Below are 27,666 nucleotides of genomic sequence, written 5' to 3'. Positions count from 1 at the left end.
TCTGTAAAAACTTTATTTCAAAATCTTTTTATTCAACTGTTATTCAGCAATATACAATACAGTTTATAAACAAATGTCTTACCTTGTTTCCAATCTTCATTTAAAAATAAATATTATTGACAGTGAATATTAATTATGGTAAGATGTACCTTTTTTTTTATGTCTCCAAAAGAAATAATTTAATTAAAAAAGAAAAAAGGAAATCCAAAAAACCTAAACACAATAATCTACTAAAAATATTTCCTTTCTTAGGAAGGGTTTGACCCAACATCTTTACATATTGTCATAAAGATAACTGCTCAACAGTTCGTGCAAAATGAAGAGTCAGAGGAAAGGTTTAGAAAAGAAAAAAATATTACATTAAAATAGAGAAATCATAAGTGCCATGCACAGAGCAGGGCTTTACACCATAGATTCTGGAAACTAGATGCATTATTCTATGTGATTTACTTTTCTGTGGCATCCCAAAAAATATGTTTTTCCCCCCCCATGTAGAATTTATCATGCTTCTTTCAGTCTCTTTCTGTCCATCTTTAAAACTGTAGGTATTTTTTTGTCAGGGATTCTGTTTGTTATTAAATAGGTTCCTTTCTGTTTGGCAGAGGAGGAGTGGAGGGAGTAGTCCGTCAGTGGTTTACTAATAAATGTACAAGCTTATGCAGTATTAACAGGGACATGTATAGGAGTGGGTCTGTAGCATAAATAGGTCCTGTACCTGGAAAAGAAAGAGACAAGGGAGAGAAGGAGATTTGATATTTTTTTATCTTTTCCAATACAGAAGATTAAATGCAGAAGAGAAATATAGGAAGATTTATTTTTATCACTTCAGTGCCAGGGGTCAGAAGCTTAATTTTAATAGTAAAACAAGCTATCCAACTCAAAGAGCTTTCTCCTCCCCCTCCCAAATCTAACTCCACTTAGGTCATTTCATTATGCGTTACTAATGGTATGCCTAAACTTGGCTTCAGCCAAGTTACCAGTAATTCAGATTTCTATAAATATGCCTTAATCTGGTATATAGTTTCTTGAGAAATGACAGGTATCAACCACCCATTACTTTAAAGGGAAATGACAAATGCTGCAGCTGTACTTCTTGATTAACAGGACATGAACCCATTTCATTTGGAATGGGAACAGCAAGACCTTGACATCTTCTTTACCTTTTATAAGAAAGAGTGGAATTTTAAATTAAAAACGTGCACAGGAGCCATAGAAAAACAGAGGTGAGGTGTGGAACACATCTGTTACAGTCATTCTGCCCAAACCCAGGGAGGGTAGGATGGCTCCTGCTCTGAGGAGGGACCTCATGGGGCAGGACAAGGCTGCAGGACACTGAGGCACATGCTGGGGCAGGAAAGAGCTGCCTGTGCTCTTACAGCTGCTGAGGGAGGACACAGCTCCCCCCGGGCAGGGACAGGCACCAGTGCTTTTGCGTTCAGCAAGAAGTGGCAGCCACATCCCTGCTGCAGCTAACAAGGCTTCCCTGCCTCATATCCACTTACACCAAGATACTTGTTCATTTTTTTTAAATTTTTATTCCATACCTACATGTGCCAAAAAGACAGGTATTTCCTGTGTGCACCATGGTCTGGCCCCTCTCCCTTGTGTGCTGAGGGCTGTAGGGCTGAGATCTGTTGGCCAGGAGAGCAGGACACACAGACACTGTGTGAGCCGTGGGGCTGCTCCATCTCTGAAATGAGTCACTGCTGAGCTGACAGGCAAGGGCAGAACAGCCCCTTCCCACAGAGCAGCTCTGCTGCCCTGGTGCAGCCCATGCTGTTGCTGTGGGACAGGAGATCACTGCCTGGTGCTCCCTGAGCCCTGCAGAGCCCACCATGCTAACGACAGTGCAGGGCTGTGACTGATGTCTCACATGGCCGTGGGACACTTCCACAGGGCTGGATGCAAAAGCAGGAGCCCGGCTGGAATTTGCCTGCAGGTGGAGGGCAGAGAGGCACCTAAGGAGAGGCTTCATCAGCGCTGAACACCCGATCCATGGGAGTAATAAATGCCCAAAACACTGACCATCACTCAGAAACACGACTGTCAGAACCACTCTGCAAAGCATGACAACTTTAAAAAGAAGTTTTCTGTGTTCAATACCTCTGATAAAGGAATCAGGGCACTTCTATTTAGGATACTCACTTCAGGCACCCTAATGCAAATACTTTAGTCTTGGTCTCTAGGAGATGTGAGTGTCTCTCAGCTGTGCCACGATCAAAGGAAATGTCTCAGACAGATCTGAGTAAACCACTGCTCTTGGGCTCGCTGTTCCAGCTACCTCATAATCTACATACACCTCACCAGCAAAGCTGGAGTACTGTTACCCAGTATCAAAAATAGTACACAGTAATGTGGTGTGCAACTGAGGAACTCGAGAAATGTCCCCACAGTGCTATCTCACAGACTCTCAGACTCTGTGGTGATTATTTAGTTATTAAGGTTTTAATTAAATCCTTGCATGCACAAACACATGCTAAGGACTGCCTACGTAGCAACAGCAGGGCATTAAGATGAATACAGGATTTTTGTTTTGAAAGCTGAAAAATCATTAGCAAACACAATTAACTTCAGCAACTGAAGGATTAACTCATCAAATCCTTGCAAGGAGACACTAAAGGTGTGTGCAGGAAAGGGCACAACAGCTGTCAAAGCTCAGGCTCCTGGCCAGCACACAGGCAGACAGTCATCAAGCCTAAATGCAGCAATGCAGAAGCTCACAAGCCCAGAGTTCCCTGCCCCAGGATCCATCCCTGCAGAGCTGAGGGGCAAGGAGGTCCTACCCCTGGAGATCTGCAGGCAAGGTAAGTGATCCCCCTTTCCTGTGCCCAGAGGGTGTGGGCAGCAGGAGCCCTGCCTGTGTGTATGTCAACCCTGCCAGATTTCCCTGGGCCAGCCCGGGAGCAACAGCAAACAGGGCTGTGACAACCGTTCCCCAGCCTCAGGGACCTCCCTCCTCCTGCAGGTCCCCACTTCCCTTACAAATACATACCCAGTGCACAAGTATATTATATCCTATGGTTTTGGCAAGAATAAAACTCCAGTCTACCTGCACCAGGGAGAGAAAACAGATTGCCCATTGGGAAGGCTGCAGGTGAACCCTGTTGTCTGTCTCTGAGCCTGATGTGCCACGTGGTACCTGAAGACAGATGCTTATCCACAAACTGCGGTCCTGGGCCCAACAGACCCACACTTCCAGTCAGCACATCCCCGTTTCCAAGCTGTCAGATGACTGTCCTCCCTTCTGGCTCATGGCACAGCTGCCAGCCCAGGACAGTCCCCCTGTGCTGTCGCTGTCCCCTGTGCCTGTGGATGGCAGGGGCAGCCCGGCACCATTTGACACTCCTGGCAGCTGCAGGTAGCTCACTGGTGCCAAACTGGTGCCAATTCCACAGCTGGCCACCACTGCAGGGAAGACCTGGCCTTGGGTATTTATTATGCTCAAATCTGAAGGTGGTGAGAACTCATTTTTTCCCTGCCAGGGCTGAACTTGGTTTTTCAATGAAAAGGACTTGAGTCTGAGGAGATGCTGCCAGTTACTCAGGAGGCAAGGTGTGCTTTTGTGAGGGGGAATTCCCCTGGAAACGCTGAGGAAGCTCAACCTGGAGGAGCAGGCTCTTGTAGCTCAAGTGCTCTTACAACCATGATACTGAAGGGCTGCCAGGGACACCAGGTTAGGATTGTTTCTGCTTTGAATGCAAAGCAGTGTTAGTCCCAGCTCCTTGCAGGAGCTGAGTGCCTGCTCAGCAAAACCATTCCTATCTCAGTTTTACTTTTATGTACTAGTTTTAGTTTAAATTTCAAAGCAGAATGGTGAATTCAACAGTCCAAATTTTGTCTTTTCATTTTGTAGAAACTGCTTTTGTTTTTAACCTACCTTCTTCATCTTCTTAATTTGACAGCAGAATGTGAGTTCAGAGTCTGTTAACAGAATCTCAGCAGTCAAATAAAACATACTTTTAAAAAATTATTTTAAAGCAATTATTCTTACTGAACACCAAATGCAAGATTTCTTTTTTCATACTGATTCAGTGTTGTTCTGCTCTAAGACTTCAGGCAACAGGAGGTACAGAGAACTTCAGAATTCTCCACTCTCTGAACATAAGCATAAGATCAGAAATATAATTTCCAGTATTTTCTTTCTGTTTAGTTAACCTGAACTCTTTCCACTGCAGGTAGTATTGTTTATAAACAAACTGAACTTAGTCTGCTCAATTCCACTTTTACTGCAGTAGTGGAAATCTTGACTTTTAGTTAATAAATTGTTACATCTGCAGATGTAAACAAATTGAAGGTGTGCCTGAGCAACGAGGATCTGGACACACAATGGTCCCAGATGAATTCCTATCCAGACACTTCAAATCAGGAGTACACAGTTACTTGCAACTACAGATACCTCAAGAAAACATTTAATTGTTATTTTGAATATTCATTTGATGTTTTGTTATTGAAAACTTATTTATCCCTATTCAGACTTAGAATTTTTTTGCTTTTAAATTATATATATGCACATGGCTAAAAAGGAAAGCCTACCACCATGCAGAACAAGAACAAATTGTTCTTTTTGTGTATGCTGAATTGCTCTCTGGCATCACTCAACCTTCTCTTTGATTTATGACATAATAGTGTTTTACTGTAATTTTCTATTTAATAATTTTTTTATGCCAGAATTAATAAAAGTTGGACTTGAAACAGTTCAATTGAAAACAAACGTTAATTAGCCAAGTGACTTGTGACACATGGAAAAAATGGGATGATTCTTTTACAAGCTATATTTAACCAATGGTCAGAACCCACAGTTTCCAGCAGTTACCTATTTTTCTTCCTAGAAAGAATCTGAAAGTACTTTGATGTCTTTTTCCGAGATGGTGGTAAAATGCAGTGGCCCATATAATAAAAAGCTGAAAGACATCAGTAGCCTATTTTCCTTGAAAGATGAGATGATAACACCTAAAATCTGGCTGCCTATTGATGATGGAGCTGGGGCCCTGGCTGGCAGTGTCACGAGACATTTCTCTGTAGTGGCTTTTATGCAGTGACCTCTCAGCCTCAGCCTATTTCCTTACAGAACAATGCTCAATTAAAGCCCTTAAACCTGGCATTTCATTAAGAGGTGAGGAATGAAGCTGACCATATTGATTGATTTATTCTCTCAGTCCCATTTAGACTGTGCTTGAGATATGTTCTTGGAGAAACAGTTCCTACTACTTGATACCTACGGAAAAATGGAGGTTTACATGGGTTGTTGGTCAAGGATCATTACAAGCAATAACCTCCTAGATAAAACAAATTCTCACTCACTGACATACATTTGGAGCACTTGCACTGAATTGAAGGGAATTTGCCAGACTTCAGATCTAAAGGGCGTCTTAGAAGTCTTTAATTAACATAACACCATTAGTACACACTTACTGAACCGGAGGTATGATATGCTACACTCCACTGGAATTACTTCACAGCTTGAGACAAGATCTTGTAAGCTGTCTGTTTTCTTCTCCCACTACTGAATACTCCCAGCACAATCCACACACTGCATTTTTCCTATCTTTTTTATTTTAAAGGCTTGTACCTGGTGCCTTAAACTTCCCGCTTCCCAACAAGAATTCTCCAGGAGGCTGTGCAGAAGTGCATCCAGAGCCTGTGCTAACTTTAGCACGCTCTCCCAGCTCAACCCTAGAGCACTGCATGTACCAGGAGGTGTTCTTGTTAAAAGAAGTATTGGTACTATAGAAAAAAATAGCAAACTACAGGGTCTCCAGTGCCTCTGGCTCTCAGCTGGCTGCAGATCATCATGCCCAGGCACTACTAGAAACAGCTCCCGAGCTGCCTGTTGCTGTTGGTAATTTCAGCCATGGTGACTTCCCACGTATTTATGAGCAACAGCATGGGATCTGCTCGCCACTGAACCTGCCTGGAAGGCACATGACAAAATGAGTTTTCTATCCACTACACATTTGTATTTATGATTCACTGAATTTTGGAACAGCTTTCCATAACTCATCTCAAAAAAATGCCTTGAAGAAGTTAGCACATGTTTTTATTTGTACACAGCCATGCAGGCAGAAGCTTGTGATCCTGCTTTTTTCCTTCATCCATGCCATAGAGGTTTTTAACGTCAAGAGCAAATCTTCTCACGCAGCTGGGTGAAACTACCAGCATTGCCCTCCACACCCTTCTTCTTGAAAATGCCCACATTTCACTTTCCTTAACCACACTCAACTCTCCAGGAAGCTGAAGAAAATTTTACTGGCCAGAAGACACTGAGCAAAGTTTTGTAAAACTATGTCATCGTTTTAGGTCTTCTCAAATACACCCAAGTTTCACCATTTGCCTGCCTTCTCTCAAGATATCCACTGCTATGTTCCAGCCTATATTTAGAGGTGAATTGCCAAAATACCATGTAACAAGAGTAACTGAAAGCCATTCCTGTCCTAATTTCAGAAAATCAACAAGTTTTATTATTTCCAATAAGATTCCATTTAGAGTATTTAGCACTCCTGAAATAACCATATTTTATTTATGTGCTGGGCTGAACTGATCTGACAACACAGAGATGAGGTAGAATGTAAGGCTTAGTAACTCTACAGAGGCTGCATACAGGGCAGCACAATGCAAATTTCCAGCATAGATAAAAAAAAATTTATGTGTATTTGAGAAAAATCCAATTCTTCGTAGAAGCCTCACTCTTAATTTTGATTGTTCTTGATGTGACATCTCAAAAAGTCCACCTAGAAGACTTCAGTATTTTCGTGACAAATCACAACATAGTAGCAGGAAGGCTACAGGTTAGAAAACAAATAAATTGTATGGCAATGAGAGGGGGGTGTAGTCATGCAAAGAAATGATGCAGAAATAAAAGGCTGATTCTGATAAGAAGCTACGAAAAGATTCCTTCTGCAGTATCGATTTTCGGAAGTGCTGCAGTGCTTTGCTGGAAGTCAATCTGTGAGTGCCTGTGGGACAGGACGGATGCAGGCAGTGGCAGAGGAGTTGGGGATGTGTTTCTTAAGGCACCTGCAATTATTGAGGTGCGTTTTGGATCACAGTAGAGATTATTTTAGCTGAGACTCGTTAAGGCCAAATTGTTCTCTAAATATTATTGCTGACAATCCCTTCTGAACGTGCTCACGGTACACAAACCAGTCAAGTGCTCAGTTACCCTCTAGGGAGGCTCTTCCCTTCTCCTAGATTGTAAGGACATTATTAGACATAAGGTACAGGATTAAATGGACAATTGATCTGACCCAGCTCAACAGCTGCTGCAGGGCTGCATGGCACAACACTTTTGTACTAAATACAGCCACTAACAAACAGAAAGAGGGGTTGTTGAACTAGTGGATTTGATAAGTGTATGGAAATGCAATATCAGCTAAGGAGCAAGAAATACTTCTACCTTTATAAAAAAATTTCTATTTCTTAGGTTACCAGAGAAATATGCAGTTTCATTGTCAACAGAGTGGCAAAAAAATCACCTCCCACTAAAGTTACAAGAAACTGGAACACATAATATGGGTAACAGTTGGTACATTTTCTCTTAATATCCCCACTTCCCTTCTGTGGTGGCCAAAGATGTACAGAGCAGTCTTACCAAAAGCCTGACTCTGCTTCTTCCAAATGCTGCATCTGCCCATGAACACCATTGTGTTGAGAGCAGGCAGTGCCCTGCAGAGCCCAGCAGAGCAGCAGCTGAGCTGATGGAGCCAGGCCCTCGAGGGGCTGCTCTTGGGATCTGCTCTACACTGCAGACAGCTAAATAAACCACTCAACCACTCCAAATATCCACTCTTGGAGAAATTAAGGAATAACTTCAAGAGAACACCAGGAGTAATTTACAACAAGCTCCAAACGCTATAGATAGTGTCAATGGAGAAAAGGAACGTGTCCTGAATACTTGAAAAGAGTAATTCATTCTATATAGATTATACAGCTTAAATACTTTCTATGGGTCTGCATTTAAATAAGCCAGTAACTTCCCTCTTTTGAGACCCGCAGCTGGTCTCTACTCTGTATTACCCTCACATAAACAGATTTCTGCTTTGGCATCTGTGAGATGATCTGTCCTCACCAAATATCTTATTAAGAGACTCAAACCATGCAACTCTGGGTTTGTTTAATTTCCAGAATTTTCTGCAGTTCCATGATCTAAAATTAACTCAACAAAACCAAGGATCATTAATTCATTCCTTGAAAGTTGAATAATGAGAGATACAAAATTCTTTGCAATGTGATTTGGTGGGAAATGAATTTTAAACTAAAGCATATAGAAAACTGACTAACTAAATTAGGGTAGTTCAGGTTGTAAATGAACATTCAGCCCCACACATCCTTCTCCTGCACTACTGTGTGAGCAGCTCCAGAGCATATTAATACACACAAATAGCAAAAAGTACAACTCAGACTACCCAGATCATGAGGCAATGAAGGATAGTGGGAGCTGGTTTCAGTTTCCTGAGCTTTGAAGTGAGCCTGGGCCATATTATCAGGTTTTAAAAGCCATGTTGCAAAAAAGCAGGCAAGCTAGATATGGTCACACAATTCCATAGGTTGACACCTTATGAAAAAGATTTGCAATAAGAGTCACAGCGGACTGGACCACAGATTTCACATTCTGCAATTGATGCAAGCTGTAAATATTTGCAATCCAGTTCTGCAGTTCTGTGCAGTACTCACTTCACTGTCTTCTACAGTATTTTAGACTTGATCAGGATTAGGAGCAAGCTGCCAATGTAGTTGTAATTATCACTCCAATCAGAATTACTAAATTTAAGCAGATTCAAATACAGATTATATAAGGATTTCTTTTGAAAAATAACCCTATCCTGTCCATACTCAAAGAACAGAGCTAAGTGCATTAGCAGAATACATGATGGCACATGAAAAATGGCTGTATCGAGATCATGTGTCCAAAAAAAAAAAAAAAAAAAAAAAAAAAAAAAAAAAAAAAAAAAAAAAAAAGGCAGATCCCGTGATTTCCATAAAGAAGGGGTGACCTTTTTGCTGTAAAGAAACAGCAGCATTTTGGGATTGACCCACAAATACACAGACCCTCCAAACCTTTCCAGTGATTGGTATTTGCTAGATCCTAGCTAACTGAAGACAGTGCTATGCCCTAGGTCTAAGGGAGGCCAAGCTTTACTGAATAAGCCAGCAAAGGGTTATTTGGCAAAACTGTGGACATGGGATAGTCCTCATTGCCCTCTTTACGTGTGAAGTTTCCCAGCTCCCTGGTGTGAGAGGGATTCAGATTAGAATGCAAATTTTAAAATTTCTAAAGCAGTAAAGTATTTCTATTTATGCCGGTTTGGTGAGTTTTACCCATAGGATCATAGAATCTCAAGGCTGGAAAAGACCTCTAGGATCATCAAGTCCAGCCATCAACTCAGCACCACCACAATGTTCTCCACTTAAACCATGTTGTCAAGTGCCACATGCATATATTTTGTGAACACTTCCAGGGATATAACAATAAAATGATAGACATGAAGATGATGTCCATTAGAGACCTTACTGTGCTCTGCTTCCTTTGAAACAGCTGCTCCCAACACACACAAGGATGTTCTGCTTCCCAGCCACAGCCATGCAAGGGCAGGGTAAGACCAGAATATCACAGAATATGCTGAATTGGAAGGGACCCATAAGAATCATTGAGTCCAGCTCCTGGTCCTTCAAAGGACACCCCAACAATCCCACCATGTGCCCAAGAGCATTGTCCAAATGTCTCTTGGCCTCTGTCAGGCTTGGTGCAGTGACCACTGCCCTGGGGAGCCTGTTCCAGTTCCCAAACTGAGTGAAGAGTGAAGAATCTTTTTCTAATATCCAACCTAAACCTTCCCTGACACAACTTCAGGCCATTCCCTGGGGTCCTGTCACTGGTCACCACAGAGCAGACAGCAGTGCCTGCCCCTCCTCTTCCCCTCACGGGGAAGTTGTAGCTGCAATGAGGTCTCCCCTCAGTCTCCTCCAGGCTGAACAGACCACGTGCCCTCAGCTGCTCCTCATACAGCTTTCCCTCAAGGCCCTTCACCACCTTCATTGCTCTCCTTTGGACACTCTCTAATTGCTTCATATCTTTCTGTATTGTGGTGCCCAAACAATATCCAAGGTGAGGATGCCCCAGGGCAGAGCAGAGTGGGACAATCCCCTCCCTTGACTGCCTGGTGATGCTTTGCCTGATGCCCCCCAGGACACAGTTGGCCCTCCTGGCTGCCAGGGCACTGCTGACTCATACTCCCCGTGCCCTCAGCCGGGACCCCCCGTGTCCCTTCCCTGCTTTCCAGTTTGGCAGTTTCCATCGTGGCAGCTGCTCAGAGTCCTGTGTGAGCTCTGCTAGCACAGCTCCCTCCTCCAGCCATGCCCAACGACCCGCGCTCACTCACGCAGGCTCCTCCACAGAGCGCGGCTGCTGCTCTGCCAAACTGCTCCTCTTTCCAGCTAATAAAATTGCCTCCCAGCTGATAACAGCCTAGCAATATAAAGTACTCGGTTGTTAGCCGCTGTTGTGACAAATAATACCATTCTGCTGACAACCCCATTTTTTCCAATACAAACCTACTTGAACTGTTTATTATTGACATATGGGGCTGCGCCACCATTATCTAATTTTAAAACACACATAGTAAACAGCAGTAGTGAACCTGCCAGCATTCTCAATGCTTTAGCAAAGCTAAATCAAAACCCAAAGCAAACCCCTTTTATTACCAGCACAGTCCTGTCAGGCTCTCTTAAGTAAAGCAGGAACACCTTCACAGGACTACTGCAAGATTCGTTCCCTGGCAGAGCCTACTTTATGTTTGTTTTGCAACTACAGACCACCAGTATTAAAAGCATTCTCAAAATCAGTACCAGTAAGACTGTCTGGACACTTCTTTCTGCCACGACTGCTAAGTTTACCACTTAACGTATTAGGGACCTATATAATTGACAACACAGTTCAAGTGTTATTTTATACATCAGTAAAGCTGCATTAGTGTAGTGGAGGTGGGGAGTGCTTAACAATTATTGCCTCTTGTAAAACATACAGAGTTAGCTGGTTCTACAAACTAAGACGCCATTTTGCAAAGTATCTATTGAAACTGTATTTAAAGAACTAGCAGTATATATTAGAATTAACTGTAAAATGATGCTTTTTCATGCAAATACACGTCTGAGTGTATTTGCACAAAAATACCACTGATCCTTTCTTCATAAAAATTTCCAATTTTTGCTCACTAATGAATCAATCTCACATAGAAATCTAGACCAACATTAGGTACAGCTTCCACTTTCATTAAGTAGACCTGGAATACCCCTTTCACTGTGTTTAGTAATATTTTTTAAAAATATTTTTCATCTATAACTTGAAGATATCAAAGAAGTTCAAATACTATTCAGATTTGTTCAAGGGCACTGCAACAGGCTATGACAGAATAGGTTGGTACAGTTTTGTCTGTCCTCTGGGGAATAAGCAAGAACTGCTGAAAGGAGGTTACTCAAATAAATTGCATTTCCACAGTACAAAAACATCCTGGCACAGCTTTTTTCTGCCCTGGATAATGAGGTGACACCATACAGCAGTTTGTGCTTTTGTCCAGTTCGAGAATTAATCCATATTACACAGACACAAAAGAAGATATTTGACCTCACTTGTTCCCAAAGCAGTCTAATTTGCCTAGATATTAAAGTGCTAGTGATGTGTACTTAATGAGAACTCTTTTTGCATGTTTATTATCCAGTGACATTTAGGAGGTCAGCCTGATAATTCAGTTATGGCCTCTGTCTTGCTCCTTTATTTAATGTAAAGGAAAATGTGACGTGACCCAGGTTGCATTTAACTACAAGTAACAACAGAATGTGAGCTCATACATGGGCTCATAAAAAGCACAGGGGGAGTGGAGCAGACCCAGACATTACTGAGTGGGAAAGGCAGGGAGCCCAAGCTGAACAGCCACACAGGCTCTCCTTACCTGCTATTTCATGTAATGTTCATCTATCAAACATAAACAAGCTCCACAGCCTCTCTCAAACTAGCACACAGTCATTCACGCTCTGGTAAAGCCAGGAGAGCCCTAAACTCTAACCCTTACCCAAAGTTAATCCAAACCCACCCACAGCCCCTCCAAACAGAGACCCTCTAACCAGCCACAGCCTGTCACCCTCAACAAAACACTGTGTTCATTTACTTTGCTGTCTCTAAGCTGCAAAGACATACCCTTTGCTTCCCAGTGCACAACCCAGATCTAACAGTCTCTGACATGATCTCCTGCCTCCAGGTGGGTTGCCACAGCTTGACTGTGCCTGTGTTGCTCTCATGAGCATCACTGGGAGCTGCACATGCCCAGAGGCTGCAGAACTGGGAGCTGGTGCTTTATTATCTTGGGCCATGTAGCCCACGAGCAGGGTTTCTTCTGCCTCAGACATAAAAGGTTTTGAGGGGGGGGAGGGATAGGCATGAAGTGAAGACTTCAGTTCTTCCTTGCTATGAACACTTCATCTCTGCATAACACACGAGTTTGTGTCCTTCCTGGAGCACTCTAAGCACAGCTTCTTGCTTCACACTCCCATCTTTGTTTATTTTATTTAAAGCTTTCACTTCTGAGCTTTGAGGCTAGAGATCAAACAAATAAAAGGGAATTTGGAAGCTGCAATGTCTGATCTACATTCTGCTCAGAAGTTAAACTATAAATTGCCCCCAAGCCAATACACAGGCACTCATTTTGGAGACTGTTTTGTAGGATATAACACAGCCAGTTTCCCTCCCAGAAGGTCAGGATGAAGATCTGTGTTTATTACTTCACCATCAGATGACAAAGTCTCATGACTAAGGCAGTGGACTTGCATTTAAGACATCTGAAATTAAGTTTTCATATTTAGTTTCTCAGCAGTCACACCACTAAACAAAGCCAGTTATTGTTCTTCCTGCCATTTGTCCATCTCATCTCTTTGGATGACAAACTTCCTAAGACAGAGACAGTGTGTTTCACTCAGAGATTCTCCTATATCCCCCCCATTCTAACCAGTAAAAACTAGGAGCACTTCCAAACAGTTACACTATATGCACACTTTCATTTGCTCACCCCAATTGTTTTCCTACAGCAGAAGATTCAATTTGTGTATAAGTATTTAAACTGAAAGCCAAATATTTAGAAACACATGTAAAACAACTGCTTCCCTCATAGTACTAAACCCAATGATCTTACAAAGCCCAAGTCCCATGTCCCAGATTCCCACTTCAGTCCACCTTTCCAGCAGAACCCTTCAAGTAGCAACTTTTTGACTCAGGAGACCAAAGTACGAAATTTTTACATGACTGTTTAAAAATTACAGATAAAATTCTGTGTGAGTAGCTAATATCTCTGGCATTTGGTTAGTTTTTCTGTCAGACTGGATCCATTTTCCTAAATACCACAATGCTGAATTTCAACCAAATACCATTCTGATGACATGCCCAAAACAATGGATTTTCTATGTATACCCAGTCTGAGACTCTCTGCTTTTCAGAAAATCTCAGTAACAGACACATTTATTCTAATAAGTTCATGCTTTAGTTCAAGCAGAAGATGTAAAGAATCACAGTTTTCCACAGTACGTGACTGGGACAGCAGCTGAAGTCAACAAGAGCCCTGCAGGCACATCTTAACGTAGCATTTGATCTGTAATCACATTTATTGGAATACAAGTACATAGAGGCCCCATCTTACTACACTGAACATGTTGGGAAGATTTCTATTGCAAGGAAAATAGGATTAGAACCCAATTCATGCAGGACACTCTAGCTAGTGCCATGCCATCAGCTCTTATGCAGAGCTCTCTGGTGTCTTAAATGAGGGTGTTTCTTAATCGCTGATGGCAAATCCAGTGTTCTAGCACATTTCTGCTTTTATGCAGAGCAAATATCCCTGTGTACAATGAAAAAGATTTAAAAATGCTAAAGACTTTGAGAGTAAATGATTAGATGATTCAATTACCACAGATTTGGTGCAAGTACTTATCTGTACGTGTTACAGGGCTCAAAATAGGATAATGAAGCATATGTATTATGCTACTACGCAGATATAATTCATACAGCAGCACAGGGTTAGGTCCTGCAGACTTATACATGACGTGAACAAAGATTGAGTTTGATTTGTTGGCCCTGATGTGTGCAACACCAGTTAAGACACTGCCTTAAGGGGGTGGACTTGAAACAGGGCTTCTAGTTTCCAGAGGTAAAAAAAAAAAAAAAAAAGAGGAAAAAAAAAGCATTTTCTGTAAAGCAACTGCATTCTTTACAGAGAACAATAATTACTGCACCTAAAACAGCTCTAAAGAACACCACTTTAACAAACAAACGGGAAGCTCTGAAGGTCAAAATGTCATTTTCTTTTAAGATATTTTGAAGGAACTTCAGTGCTTATCCAACCCGAGTGGCAGCACTGGAGACCTGAGTCTTCCATTTCCTCACAAAAGCAGGTGACATCCCTGCAAGTCCTCATCACACTGACTGCTAAGTTAGTATTTTATCCACATTTCTTTATGCAACACTTCATGTCTAGGGAAGATTTCTTGCCTCTACACCAAGCTGTCTCTGTTTCAAACCAGGTCCCTGGCACAGACAGTCCTTCTAAGACACATGAGTGATGGGGACTGAGATGGCAGCAATCTGCTTCACAAAAGCAACCGATGAGACCTCTCGTGGTTGCGAGACTCAGATGGTTCTGGTCTAGAAGGCACCTGAATTAGGAACTCTGAGGGTCAAATCCCTCAGTTTCTAATCTAAAAGCCATGCTTTGGCTGATGTGCTATTCACAAGTAATTAGAGGCAGCTCCAAACTGCCACAGGTATGGAAATTACAATAAACCAAGAAGCCTGTTATTCAGCGAGGTCTTGATTCAAGCAGAGTAAAAAGACATTACTTCCAAAGAGGAGCGCCCCAAAATACAAAATTAGTTGCCTCCCTCTTACAAAGAAAAAAGCAGGTACTGGTTTACACCTTTTTAAGTCAGTAGTAGGAACAGAGATCCTGTGCTCTCTGCACTGACTTCGGCTTCTCAGGTGCGGGAGCTGCCACAGAGTGGCACTGTTCACAGACACCAGTGTGCCCAGGAGAGAGCTCACAGCACGAAATTTTGGTTTAGCCAATTTTGTAGCCCTCAGCATCAGTTTCCATCTGGTGATCCCCACTAAATATTCTTCTGTGCTCTGCTACCTTTTTGACTAATTCAAATCATTCCATTACCTCCGTTGCTGGCCACAATGCTATTAGTTTACTCTTCAGAATTTAATCCAGCCTAGAAATGATGCAGTAGTGCCACATCCCCAAACCACAGACATGTAAAAAATTGGGACAGACAGCAGTTTAGATGATCTGGGCAGGAGGTCTTGCCCTAACAGACATATGTGACATGCTGTCTTGGCGGCACACGCTCACATCCATCTGTTGACGTGGAACTGAGCCCACTGCACTTCCACTGTCCTGTTTTTAGTTTGCATGCACCACATAAGCTCTGGGTTCAGTAGGCAGGGTGCACAGTGCTGTGAGTCCTAAACCCAACTTCTACTGTCAGCGTGGAAAACACTGCAAGAATTCTCACAGTCATGAAGAGGAAACATGAAAACGACCCCCAGCCCTGGGGTCCTAGGAGGAAAGCAGATCTTTCCAACAGGAAAACAACACATCATGAGCATTAGTGTTGACTTTAATTTCTTGTGGTCAGTGAATTCAGGAAAATCAAACTGAACTTTTTAAAATGCCCCCAAGCACCTGTAATTAGACCTCAAGAATTATCACCTTATCTTCCAGTAGACATCAGTAAACAGCCAGCTTGGTCTTGGGAATGATAAGGAGTAAAACCCAGCCTTCATATGTATTTCTATATGAGAAAAACCCTAAATTATTCAGAAAACAGGAAAAGGCAGTAGCCAGATAACACACAGCACCTGTAAAGCACCAGCAGGTCACAGTGACCCATATACAAATTATTTCCATTACTGTGAGCCAAAGCCTGCAACCGTTTGCCCTGAGAGTGTGAAGAGGTATCAGGAAAAAGTGTGAACATCCCTGCATGAGGATTATGAATCTGCGTCAGAAGAGACTCAGCAGAGAGGGGAGCTCAGGGCCTTCCCTGCACAGTCAGTGGCATAAAATTGTTTTCCTTCTTCCACAGATAATTTGGCAGGAACATTTGTTCAACATTAGCTAAGTGACAGGGGCTGAGAGAGGAGCTGAAGCCCAGCCAGAGCAGCAGCACACCTTTGAAGCTTGAAACACTTTTGCAATGCAGATTTAAGATAATGTTCTTTGTCCCAGACTTTCCTGTCATTAGTTAAAGGTTTATAACGGCCTTCTCTGTCAAGCTGCAATATGGTAATATGGCATTAATAACTTAATACAGTATTAACTGATAGACAATCAGTATTAGCATGATGTTTACATTTGAAAACCATTATACAGTGCTATATCTCCAGTTCTTATCCTGCCATTAATTCAGATGTGGAGTTCATTACACAGCAATTGACATTTCCCTTCCGAACCTGCACCCTGCTCCGCATGGGCTCTGCAGCTGCTGGGGACAACCAGCCCTGCAACCAGTTGCTGATCTAAAATCCCTTCAGAACATCCCCAGCATTGTGCTCACCTGAGGCTGCAACTGCTGTTTCAAAAGCCTCATCTTAAAGGCTGAAAGTGGTTCTGAAAGCGAGGCCTCCCAAAACCTCATCCTAAAAGCTGCAAGGTGGTTCTGGAGGCGGGGCCTCCCATAGCATCTACGGAAAGGATGCAGATCCCTGCCTTGCGCTCAGACCCACCTCTCCAGCCCGCGCCTAGGCTGGGCCAACGCACCAGCCCCGGCTTTTGAAACAACTGAAGCGCAGTTGCCAACAGATCTGGGTGCGATTATTTAACATCAGCATCGCAGCGACAGCCCCACCCATGGCAAAGGGGGGGGGGAGGGGGTCACGGTGGCTGACCCGCGAGTGGGGGTCCCCCTCCCGCGCCCGCGCCCTACCTGACCCGTGCTGCTGGCGGAGGATGGCAGCCTGCCCGGGCGGCGGCGAGGCCGAGGAGGCGGCAGCGGCGGCCGTCGATGCGGTGACAGTGGCGGCGGTGGCGCTGGCGGCGGTGCCTCCCTGTGCCGGGGCCGGCGGCGAGGGCGGCGGCGGGCGCTTGCCGGGGCCGGGCGGCGGCGTGGGGCGGGTGGCGGGGCCGTGGCGGCGCGGGGCAGCCCCGCTCTGGATGTGCGACACCGCCTCGGCCGCCTGCACGTCGGGCGGCGCGAAGCGGGACAGGACGCGCAGCAGCGCCTGAGCCTTGTGCTCCTGCGTCTCGTCGTCGCTGTAGTCCGACACGCGGCACTGGTACACGCCCTCGTCCTGCCGCCGCACGCCCGAGAGCCGCAGCCGGTGCGAGATGTCGTTGCCCTGGACGCGGACCGTCTGCAAGAGAGAGCGCACCGCCGGCACCGCCTCAGCACCGGGCAGCGACCCTGCCCTGGCCCCAGCCACGGGGCGAATTTCCCCCCAGATCACCGGACAGTGAGCTGTTAAAGCCCCACCTCGCCGTCCCAAGGCCTCACAACGCCCTCACCACCAACCCCCCCGCAGGGCTCCCCTCGCACCCCGCGCAGTGCCCGGTGCCGGGCAGCCTCCAGCCCGTACGGACAGCCCCGAGAGGAAAGAGCAGCCCCTTGGGGGTCGCCCCGCGCCTGCTGCAGAGTGACAAGCCCGGCTGGGGCTCGGTGACACCCTGCTGGGGCCGAGCAGGTGACCTGAGCCCGGCTCCGCCGGAGCGGCTCAGCACCGCAGAGAGAGGCAGCGGCACCCCGGGCTCGCATCAAATAAAGGGGCGTGTTTCCTGCAGGACAGACAGAGAAGGGGGTCGTTTTGTGAGACTTTCTCCTGATCTGGCCCACAGTCCTTTCCAAACGTGGCTAAGGAAGGGCTGTATAAGGCAAGCATCACTTCCTCTGGATTTGCAAGGAATGAGACGTGACTGCAAAACCAGCAACAGATGGTAATGCGTTGATCGAGCCGTGACACACTGAGGAGGGGAAATGTGCCACACTCCTGCCGTGCTGCAGGAGCAGGGCTGCCAGTGAGACCAGCTGCATTCCTGTGTCAGGAAAGGAGGGGGCATGCAGTAAATCCCACGTGCATGGGAGGAGGGGTGTACACCCATCTCGAGCTGCACTTACACTGATTTTGGTTGCATCCTTATTTGTTACCTAAAAGAACAGAAAAAACGGAGGTTAGACTCAGCACTGCCAGTATATCAACAAAATGTTCATATTCCCACCCCAGTGCAGGGACAGGACATGGGCAGATACAACTTTCTCCACTTGCCAATCACACAGCCTGTGCGTGGCTCGGGGAAGTTCCCCAGGTTATGGGTAAGGCAGCAAACCAGTGCTCAGCTGGGGGGATTGTTTTGGTACAGCTCCCGTGGTGCCCACAGAAGTGCTGCCTTCACTCAGGGTGAGAACAGCATCCAAAGAAATGCTTGTTGCATGCTGTGCCGCTCACAGCCACTGACAAACACCGGGGAAGATGTTTTACCAGCAGCACCGCGGTGAAGTGCTTGGGCAAGCTGGATCCTGCATTGCTCAGGGCAGAGTGTCGATCCAGAGACACCCTGGGAACAGGTATCACTCAGCAGGTTTTGGTTTTGGTTATTTTTTTGTCTCCAGCCAACTACTGTAAACCTAAGTGATGCCTCAAACCTCACTGACGCGCCTCTCAGGGAGACGGTCATCATTCTCCAGGCACGCTCTGTCATCATTTGTTGTAAAAGCAACTTGCAGTTTTTATATAAGGTTAAAGAAGACATTTAAATCCAAGCAATTCATTTCCCAGTCTGACAAGTGACTTACACTTTCCCCAGCTAGGCGGCATCGCATTAGCTCAGTGTCTATATGCTTTGCATCTCTATTTGAGCTCTGCAGGAAAACAAGCGTGCCACAGAGAGGGGAGCTGGCACAGGCACAGAGGCTGCCGCGGGCCACCCTGCTGGCGCAGGGGACGGAGGCTGGAGAGGATGACGTGCCCTGCACAGTAGGGCAACACAGCCTGCAAGTCTTGCTTTACCCCACTCCTTGTACAGCCCCGTTTGGCACCAGGAAGGTGTCTTGCACTGAGGGGAGACTGTAGAATGAACTGGCTTATGCTGGGGAAATGCAGCTGAAAAATTTAGACCAAAGCATACCCTCATGCCGAGTGGCTTGCTAGGGGGAGGGGAAAGGAGATGCAAGATTTAACTCTGCTTCATGCATTTTAATTACTACATCTGACTGAAAACGTCTTGTTGAGCTCCAGATATGGACAGATACTGCACAAGTACAAGAAGAAACTGTGCATTTGTACATGCAGACTGATACCAGCTTAACATACCAACAGAGAGAGGTGTATCCCTCATGCCTTTCTCTGCACTATGAGAGAGCCTCTCCCACCTTTTACAATGATTCCTAGCTGAGTCTACAGAAGCACAAGGTTTTTGCTTGTCCACACCTCATACTAAAGCTATTTTCACTGCCTTTCTTGGGATCTCACTGATGATTTTGCAGTGGGACTTGTATCCCTTTTTATTTACAATCCTGATGTTTTTTTCCTGAGGCGAAAGTCCCCCATGGTGCATGCCCTGTACTCCTGCATCCCACGGAGGGCCTGGGCACACCAGTGCTTCCTACCAGTTGCTGGCACTGGGTAGAGGAAGTGCTCTCCTCTCTGAGGCTGCTGAGTTAATTTTGATCACCCTCTAAGCACGTTGCAATCAATGAAGAGATGTATCTCCATAGCAATGTATTACCTTGCTCCTGCTGCCAGGGACACTGATGGCTAATTCGTGTGCAAGTTCTCTGGCTGGTTCTTTAAGGTACCACCACTGGATTTCCAAGGAGTAAGAGGTGGATCCGCTGGCTCGGAAAGCACAAGGCATCTCAATATCATCTCCCTCCCTAACAGTCACATCTTTGGGAACTTCAGTAAAGGTAGCTGGGAGGGGAAGATAGAGTTACAAGGGCTGGTTAACGGGAGAGATTAAGAGACAAGATCAGTCCTTTTCAGCGTAACGTGAGCTGCTTTAGCTCAAGGGCTAAGCGCCGACCGAGACACGGGGTTCCTGTAGCTCAGTGACCGCAGAGCAAGCGGAGCATCCAGGACTGCGCACCCGGGCAGGGCAGGGCCGAGCCGGTCCCCGCCACCGTGCAGCCGCGGCACCAACGGGAAAGTTTGAGAGGAATCTTAAACCCCCTCGTTCTCCCAAGAAAGCCCTCGGCTTTCAGAGCCACCGCTGTCCCACTGCCCCCTCCCGCAGACGGGCGCGGGGACTGTCCCGGGCTGCGCGCCCGCCGCGCCCCGCTCCGTTCCGCTCCGCGCTGCCGGCAGCTGCGGCCCAACAGTGCCACCTTGTTCTGCCAGAGCCCGCCCGGGCAGCTCCCTGCCCCCAGCCCCCAGCACTGCCGCTGGGAACGCGCCGGGGGCGCCGGGCCCCGCTGCACCTGCCGGCGGGAGCGGGGCGGCCGGAGCTCAGCCCCGACGGCCCCGCAGCCTCCCCGCCAGCGAGTTGTGCCCGGAGCGGAGGAGAGGCTGAAGTTTCCTACTCACCGGTGACAATGAACAGCAGAGGTGCGTTGAACATCAGGTAACAGAGGGTGCAGAACAGCCTCCGACTTTCCATCGCATCGATGTGGGCTGCGGGCGGCGGCCGGGCTGGGGGCGCAGCCGGGCACGCCTCAATCCATCGCACACAGCGGGCCGGGGCAGGGCTCCTTCCCAAAAAGCCAAAGCCACCCGGCTAACCCTTGGTTTGCGGAGAAGCAAATATAAAATCCACAGCCGACCGCTCAAACTCGCTCGCAGGTGGAAGCGGCGTCCCTGGGAATGCAGCAAACAAATCGCGTCCCGGTCCTTCGCTCCGCCGCTGGAGGGATTCAACTGCCCTGCGCTGCGTGGGGGCTCCCGCAGCCCGCAAGAGAGGAGGCGGCGCCGGGCGCCCCTCCGAGCCCCATCCCCGTGCCCGGCCCGCGCTCGGGGGTCCCGCGGGGAGACACGGACGAGGCTCCGCTCCCTCCGCCCGGGCAGCGCCCGTCGCGGCGCGGGCTCGGGCTCGGGCTTGGGCTCAGCCCCTGCGCGGCGGGGGCGGCGGCAGCCCCGGGCCCGCCTCTCCCCGCACGGGCGATGCGCGGCGGACCCGGCCGCTGCTGCCCCGCCGGCCCGGCCCCCGCCCCGCGGCCGCGCCCCGCACCGCCCACCGCGGCAGGCACCGCCCCGCAGCCCCCGCACCGTCCGCGGTGCCGCTCGGGCTCACCCGCTTTGCTCGAGCTCCCCGGACCCCTCCAGAAGTACCTGCGAGGCACCTGAACGCGGAGCAGTGAGCGGGATGCTGCTGTCTGTGGCGTTCGCATCCACGTCTGGGGCTCCTCCGCTGGCGGCTCGGTTGCTGTCAGGGCTTCCAGACTCGCGGTGTTTATTACCTGTTAAAATACATTTGGGAAAGAAAGAAAACCCAAACCACCACTACTGTCGACTTAAAACCCTGTTATCATAAAAAGAAAATGTTTCAGTGGATCGGCTGTTTCTCAGGCAAAACGTCCCCAGTTAAAAAATAGCGGTGGTCAAAAGTCATCAGTAAAGTCATTTACAGTGAGTAGCGAACACAAGCAGAGTTTGATTTTTGCAGTAAGTAAAGCGAGGGAGCTGTATTTTAATAAATTTGAGGTGCCTTTCTAAAATATTTGCCCTTTCCTAGCCCTGAAATTCCGCTGGAAGGTACCATTTTGTTCAGCCACAACTTCATTTAATCACTGGGATGGCCTGGGAAGTGTGCTGCAGAAAATTTACTTTATATTTTTAATGGTTTCATTCTGTACCATAAAAAAAAAAAAGTTGGCTGTCTTAGCTGAATACATGAAAATTCTATGGAACAAATTATTTAGAAACATTCACTTTTTGAATAACTAAAACAGACCAGTTTTTAAATGGGTGCTTGTCTCTTATCTCCCCAGCTAACTGACTCCCTGTCTGATCAGACACACTGCTGGAGGCTTAAGCAGTTGGGCACTGCTGGCTGCTGGCTTCCTGCTAGGAAAACCCTCCTGCAAGGTTTCCATCTGGAAGTTTCAGTAAAACTCACACAATCCTGAAGAATACTGAAACTGCATCAAATCAATATTTCCTGCTGTAGACTTTTTTCTTCAGAGCATTTTCAGCCATTCCTATGGATCATACCATGACCTGAATCCCGTGACAGTGCTCTGGCAGGTCTAGGACAACTTTCCTTGCCTTTCTCTGTATTGGTTACTGGGAGCCTAAATCCTGCCCCAGGCAGGGCCCAGTTTCCCAGGCAGGTGGAGTCAGTCCCTGCAAATCATAAAAAACTTTTATTGGAAAAACTAGTAAACACCATTCAAATGAAATAGTCTAATAATCACTTACACTTTGCTTTTGCACCCAAAAGCTCAGGGTGCTTCATGCAGTAAGAAGCCTTCCTTTTCACATGTGGCCTCAAGCCCTGCAGCAGTGCAGAGTCCTCATGTAGTTCTTCACCTCCCAGGCCACATGAAGGTAGGGAAAGGCAGTCAGACATACCTTAGGAAGTAAATCCAGCAGCCACTCCACTCAGCAGCACAAGGCTTTCAGTCAAATCCAAAGAATGGGTTAGGTGGTTCCTCTGCTAGTGAGGCAGAGGACTATGTGCCCTCTGCATTAGGATTGATTAGAAAACTCCTGTTAGATAAAGAGAATCAAAACAGAAGTAATTTTGATAGAAAATTGGTAGTGGAAAATCATGTTTTAAACACTTTTACTCCAGTTTTTAATAAATTGATGTTTAAAAATTTCTTCAGAAATTGCAACATTGTGAAAATTTATAACAGCTGGGAAAGTAAAAATACTCTATGTATGTTAAGTGAGTTTTGTTTTTTAGACATAAAAAATAAGTAATAAAAATGAAAGGAAAAGCATATGCACATAAACTTAGTTCTATTTTAATAAATCTAAGGTTGTTATTGTAGTAATAGTGTTGCTGAATTGAAGACAGTTCTATCTTGAATGGGTTTATCAATTTATAACACTAAGCCTTCAGTTCTGCTGTATTTACTACCCTCCAAATTTGATTTTATATGTAGCAGCTGAAGAGTGAAGTACCCATATCTTTGTATTCAATTAAAGTAAGGAATTAGGAACTCAAGTGTGTTTTTCACAGTCTTAAGTTAGAGTAATTCAAGACTCTTTTTATGTTCTCCAGTTCTACTAAAACTATAATGGGGGACTATTGTGCTCTACACTCACTAGCAAGTACTGTGTGCAAATCATCTTGCTCTTAGGATCATAAGAACATTTGAAGTCATTTATTGATTCAATCCTGCCAACAAAAGGGGCTTCTGCAGTGCAGAAGCTTTCACCTGGTTGCACTCATACCCCAAACAGGGGGTGAATGGCACGAATATCACAGGGAGAAGCTCCCTTTGCAGTTGCTGATCCTGCAGCATTACCCACACCAGCAATTCTCAGTGAAATAAGGGAAACTATTCAGGTGCTTAAAGTAAAGGCTGTGTTTTGCTGATGACCTTTTTTTTTTTTTTTTTTTCTGCAGCTGTCAGTCATACAACAGATAGATAGGTAACAATATTTTAAACCTGGGCAAAATGAAGTTGGTTGTTTTTATGGAGAAATCCTATGGCACTTCCATAGCTTTCCACTTCCAAATCTGATTTTAGTAGAGAAGATTCTCTCTGCTGTAGGATAAGCCAAAACACTGTTCTGGTAACGGGACATTCCCGAGGAGATGGTGGCAGGGAGAAGCTCTGAAGTCCCCTTCCTGGCTCCTAAGCACCTTTCCAGGGAAGCCAGAAGGAGTCTGAAGGGACCATTGGACAAAACCAGCAGAATTTCTCCTGAAGGGACAATCATCTTTGTCATCTCTGATCCCATTCTTATACTCCACTGACAGCCCAAATCCTCCTTTGATAGGAGATGCAGAAGCACCACTGACCTCAGGAGGAGATGGATAATTAGCAGTGGATGAGTGTCTGGCACTTTAGGCAGACACTGAGACTCCCAGGACTGGTAGTGGCAGACCTCTTTTGATGTTGCTGGACCATGTTTTATAGCAACTCATGAAACCCCCGAAGCGATTCCAGCACTGTGTAGCTGATGACATTTAAGAACATTTCTCCCTGGAATTTTTTAAATGACTAGCAGCTCCATTATTTGAATAACCAAAATGCTTTCTAATGGCTGCTTGAGGAGCCTTTAATTCATAACCCGCTGTTTGGAGTTAATCCACTCAGAAATTAAAACAGTGCAGGTCACCTTTGGAAAGGAGGAAGTTGCAAAAAAGATCCAATTTTACACACACGAGTCATATATCATGGGATATACTTTGAGTTGGTGCAAAAGCACTGTAACCTACTTGATGTGATGTGGTATTCCCACCATATGTAAGCAACGTTCATCTCTGCCCTACATCCTGTGTCAGAAACAAGTCCTGTTCAACACTCTGTGCTTAGATTTTTTGTCAGGGTTTTTTTCTTCTCACTTTTCTCATTAGGCTGACATGTTTTCATAGTCACAGGGGGGCCAGTTTTGCTTCTAGTGACAGAAAGTAAATGTTTTTGCACGAGACTGCTGTGGACATGGAGGGCAGTCCTGGCCCTCCCCTCCTGTGGTGGGTCTGGCAGTGCTGCCACTCTCATCTCCCAGGCAGGGCTCCAGCAGGCTCTGGGGCTCAGGGTATGTCCCCAGGAACCTGAAAGTGCTGGTGGCTTGCTGAGTGGCTTCTACAAACTGTAATATCTTTAGAAAATAGGTGAAGGACAGAAGTGAATATTGAATGGAAAGAAACCCGAAAAAGCAAGAAGAGAGAGACATAAAATGTTCACATCTCTGCTTCTAGCACAGTGACCTTCACTGTGGAGCTTCTGCCTCAGAGTAGCTCATAACAACAGGCTGGCAACTACCAGCCTCGTTGCCTCCAAAATGTCACTGGTTTAACATCATCAAATCAAGAGGTATAATTGCATTTTTTCTTCCTTCTCCCCACCTCACAAATTCCAGTCCTGATCAGGCCCAAAACAAACTGACAGCATATTTGTGTTCCCATAAGAAGTCTTCAAAAGGTCATAAAAACTGCAAGTTCAAAGGGCTGGACTGTTTTCAACATACACAATGACTTTCCTATTTCCCATCTGCACTGCCTTGAAGTTATTCCAGGATCCAGGTGATATGCAGAATTCTAACACAGTGTTTGAGAAAGAACTGATTGGTCTCATATGAGGAAGTTCAGGGTTAAAACTGTCAGACTGTGCTACTTTTTTGGTTTATTCATCCTTACTCTGGACAAGTGACATTTCCACCAAAAAGCCTCATTTTACTTTTCATGAAACTGATTAAGATGGAAAGTGTGTTTCTGCATTCTGGCCAGGCACAGCTCTCACTTTATGCAGAAAATGCATTTTTCACTGCCTTCAGTTTCTACTTTCTTTTTTACCTTATATTCTTTGTTGAATGATCCAACAGGATGAGACACTTATGCAGGAACATATGGAAAGAGAAGGCAACGTATATTCATAATAATACAAGAAAATCTCACATTCTACTCCATCACGCTTACAATAGAACTAAGTGCAGTCAGAAAATCAGAATATTCCCAACAGTAAAATTTATCTGAAAATTATGGTATATAGTCTGTTTTAATAAAAGACATGATGCTGGCTGCCTAACACACAGGAGTATAAGATGGCATGAGAAGACAACATGTAAAAATCTGTCAGGTCCATCAGCACGTGGAGTTACCATTTGGCAGCTCATCCTGCAGCAGATGGGAGCTGCTGATCCTCCACTGCTCAGCGCAACCCCTGCATATGAAAGGGATCTGGTAACTTTATTGGGAAGAGCTTGAATGAGGTGGATCACCCAGAGGCAGAGAGCAGAATAAAAGCCAACTCAGCTCAATCTTGGGAATTATAAAAAATACCCTGCTTTGCAGAAGTATGCTGAATACAGAGAAACAGCCAAAATTCAACATTACCTTGAGAAACTCTGACTCCAAGATGTTCCAGCAGTGCCTGACAGTCTGGAGATGAATATTGTTTGCCTCTCAAGTGTCTCTACCTACACGCTGTGGTCACTCCCTTTGAGTGATGTGTCTATGTTTAACTTACACCCGATTCTTTATAAAGTATATTAGATCACCCTATTGTAATACCTGGTATTATTATAAAATAATATTTTATAGATTATAAGTTAATATTTATCCCTCTTCTGGGGAAAAAGTAATATCTTTTGAAAGAGATGAACACATTGACAAAACTCAATACACACCATATTTGGGTCTACAAAATAATTCTAACTATTGTTTATCAACATCCTGATTCCTCACATTCTTAAAGAAGTATAATTACTAGGGAATTTAATCCAAAATACTATTACCAAAGACTGAAAAAAGAATACTACAAAAAATGTTACTAAAAAACCAACATAAAGTCCAAGAGAGAACACCACTGAGTTAAACAACACCTTGTATTTTCCACTGGGCTCACAGAAATTAGTAGCATCTCCCATATAGAAAACTGACATGCATTGGACATCAAAGAACTCTCAGTACCTCATATGGAAAGAAGTCCATGTAAGAAACCAACAGAGCAGACAGGATCTGCAGCAAACCCTTTATCATTTAGGCCTCAGTTCTGCAAATGCTTTCTTGTGAGATGCAATATAAATGTCTCAACAATCTCCAAATGTAAAGGTTGAGGAGATGTACCTACTGTGCAATATTAGAAAGAAGAATAATTGTTTTCCATGTGTAAAACTGGAGAGTTTGCTTAACTTTATAGAAAACCTAAGACTTTCACCTTTCCTTTACATTATTTGCATTGCCAGGATCACATCATGCTAGGCTCTCCACCAGTACAAAGCTAGAAAAATCTAAACAATTAGAAATTTAAGAAGTCACATCTATCCAGTTATTTTAGAGAGATTCAGTGAATGACTGGAGAATTAGTATAATTACTGTAACATCACAGATACTAAGCAAATAAAGCCTGATTACCTAGAGGTGTGGAAGTGAGTTTTATTTGCTTAGGACACATTTATTTTACTATCTTTTTTTTTCTTTCTTTTTTTTTTTTTGAATAATAAATACTTCATAAACTATTGGAAGAGAAAAGTTGCTGTTAAAAAAAAATCATGTTTTGCATCCCCCTGGTCAAGAGCTGAAGCGAAAGGTCCTAGAAAATTTTTTTGATTGAACGTGGTTGCATTAGTTTTCCTGATTTGGCTGTTAGGCAGCTCGGAAAGGAGCCACCATGGCAGAGAGGAATCTGCTCCTGCAGAAGTGAGGGAGGGAGCTGAGTCAGCAGGACCTGCAGCATCCTCTGCAGCACGATGGCCTCTGTTTCCTGGCCTCACCACAGTGATTACCCAGGTACAGGGGTAACCTTCCTGTGCTCACCTATGGGCCTTTTCCAGGACCAACTGTTTTAAAAACCGTTTAACATGCAATATATTTGATTTTATATGGATCCATATTTCTCTACATACATGTAGTATAATTATATATATATATATATATATAGGTACATGGTATTCAGAGTGGTTGAGTTTTAAATTATTTATAAGACTTTCTATATTAAATACCTTTATAAATACCACTTAAACTGTGAGAACATAAGGGAATACTCCAAATGGATGTGAGTTACTGCAACTGGCAGTTCAGGGTT

At 45.0% G+C, this 27,666-nt stretch overlaps 1 protein-coding gene across 2 annotated transcripts; it reads right to left on the bottom strand.

Moving 5' to 3' along the window:
* Window positions 1-22,671, bottom strand: VSTM2B (V-set and transmembrane domain containing 2B). 2 transcript variants are annotated; one of them, XM_027895774.1, is made up of 7 exons: window positions 22,535-22,671; window positions 21,293-21,810; window positions 20,552-20,821; window positions 19,755-19,939; window positions 18,148-18,177; window positions 16,963-17,389; window positions 1-715 (listed from the first exon to the last, which is right to left on the bottom strand). In XM_027895774.1, exons 3-7 carry the CDS (start codon window positions 20,622-20,624, stop codon window positions 627-629), a joined length of 804 nt encoding a protein of 267 aa, XP_027751575.1. In that variant the 5' UTR covers window positions 20,625-20,821; window positions 21,293-21,810; window positions 22,535-22,671; the 3' UTR covers window positions 1-626. The 2 variants fall into 2 exon arrangements, with proteins under 2 accessions (XP_027751575.1, XP_027751574.1); XM_027895773.1 differs by lacking the exons at window positions 21,293-21,810; window positions 22,535-22,671 and having other exon boundaries at window positions 20,552-21,043.
* Between the last annotated feature and the right edge of the window lie 4,995 nt (window positions 22,672-27,666).

This window comes from Empidonax traillii, unplaced genomic scaffold (assembly GCF_003031625.1).
Source record: "Empidonax traillii isolate 1590-97213 ecotype Southwest subspecies unplaced genomic scaffold, ASM303162v1 scaffold467:size475155, whole genome shotgun sequence".
NCBI lineage: Eukaryota > Metazoa > Chordata > Aves > Passeriformes > Tyrannidae > Empidonax > Empidonax traillii.
The sequence above is the reverse complement of the archived record's forward strand: the minus strand, read 5'-3'. Positions and strand labels throughout refer to the sequence as shown.

Coding starts and splice junctions, on each gene's coding strand:
- VSTM2B (XM_027895774.1), bottom strand. CDS start 20,624: ATGGAAAGTCGGAGGCTGTTCTGCACCCTCTGTTACCTGATGTTCAAC. Junction 18,178..19,754: donor TCCCTGGCAGCAGGAGCAAG/GTAATACATTGC, acceptor CTGTTCTTTTAG/GTAACAAATAAGGATGCAAC. Junction 716..16,962: donor CCGCCAGCAGCACGGGTCAG/GTAGGGCGCGGG, acceptor TTTCTTTTCCAG/GTACAGGACCTATTTATGCT.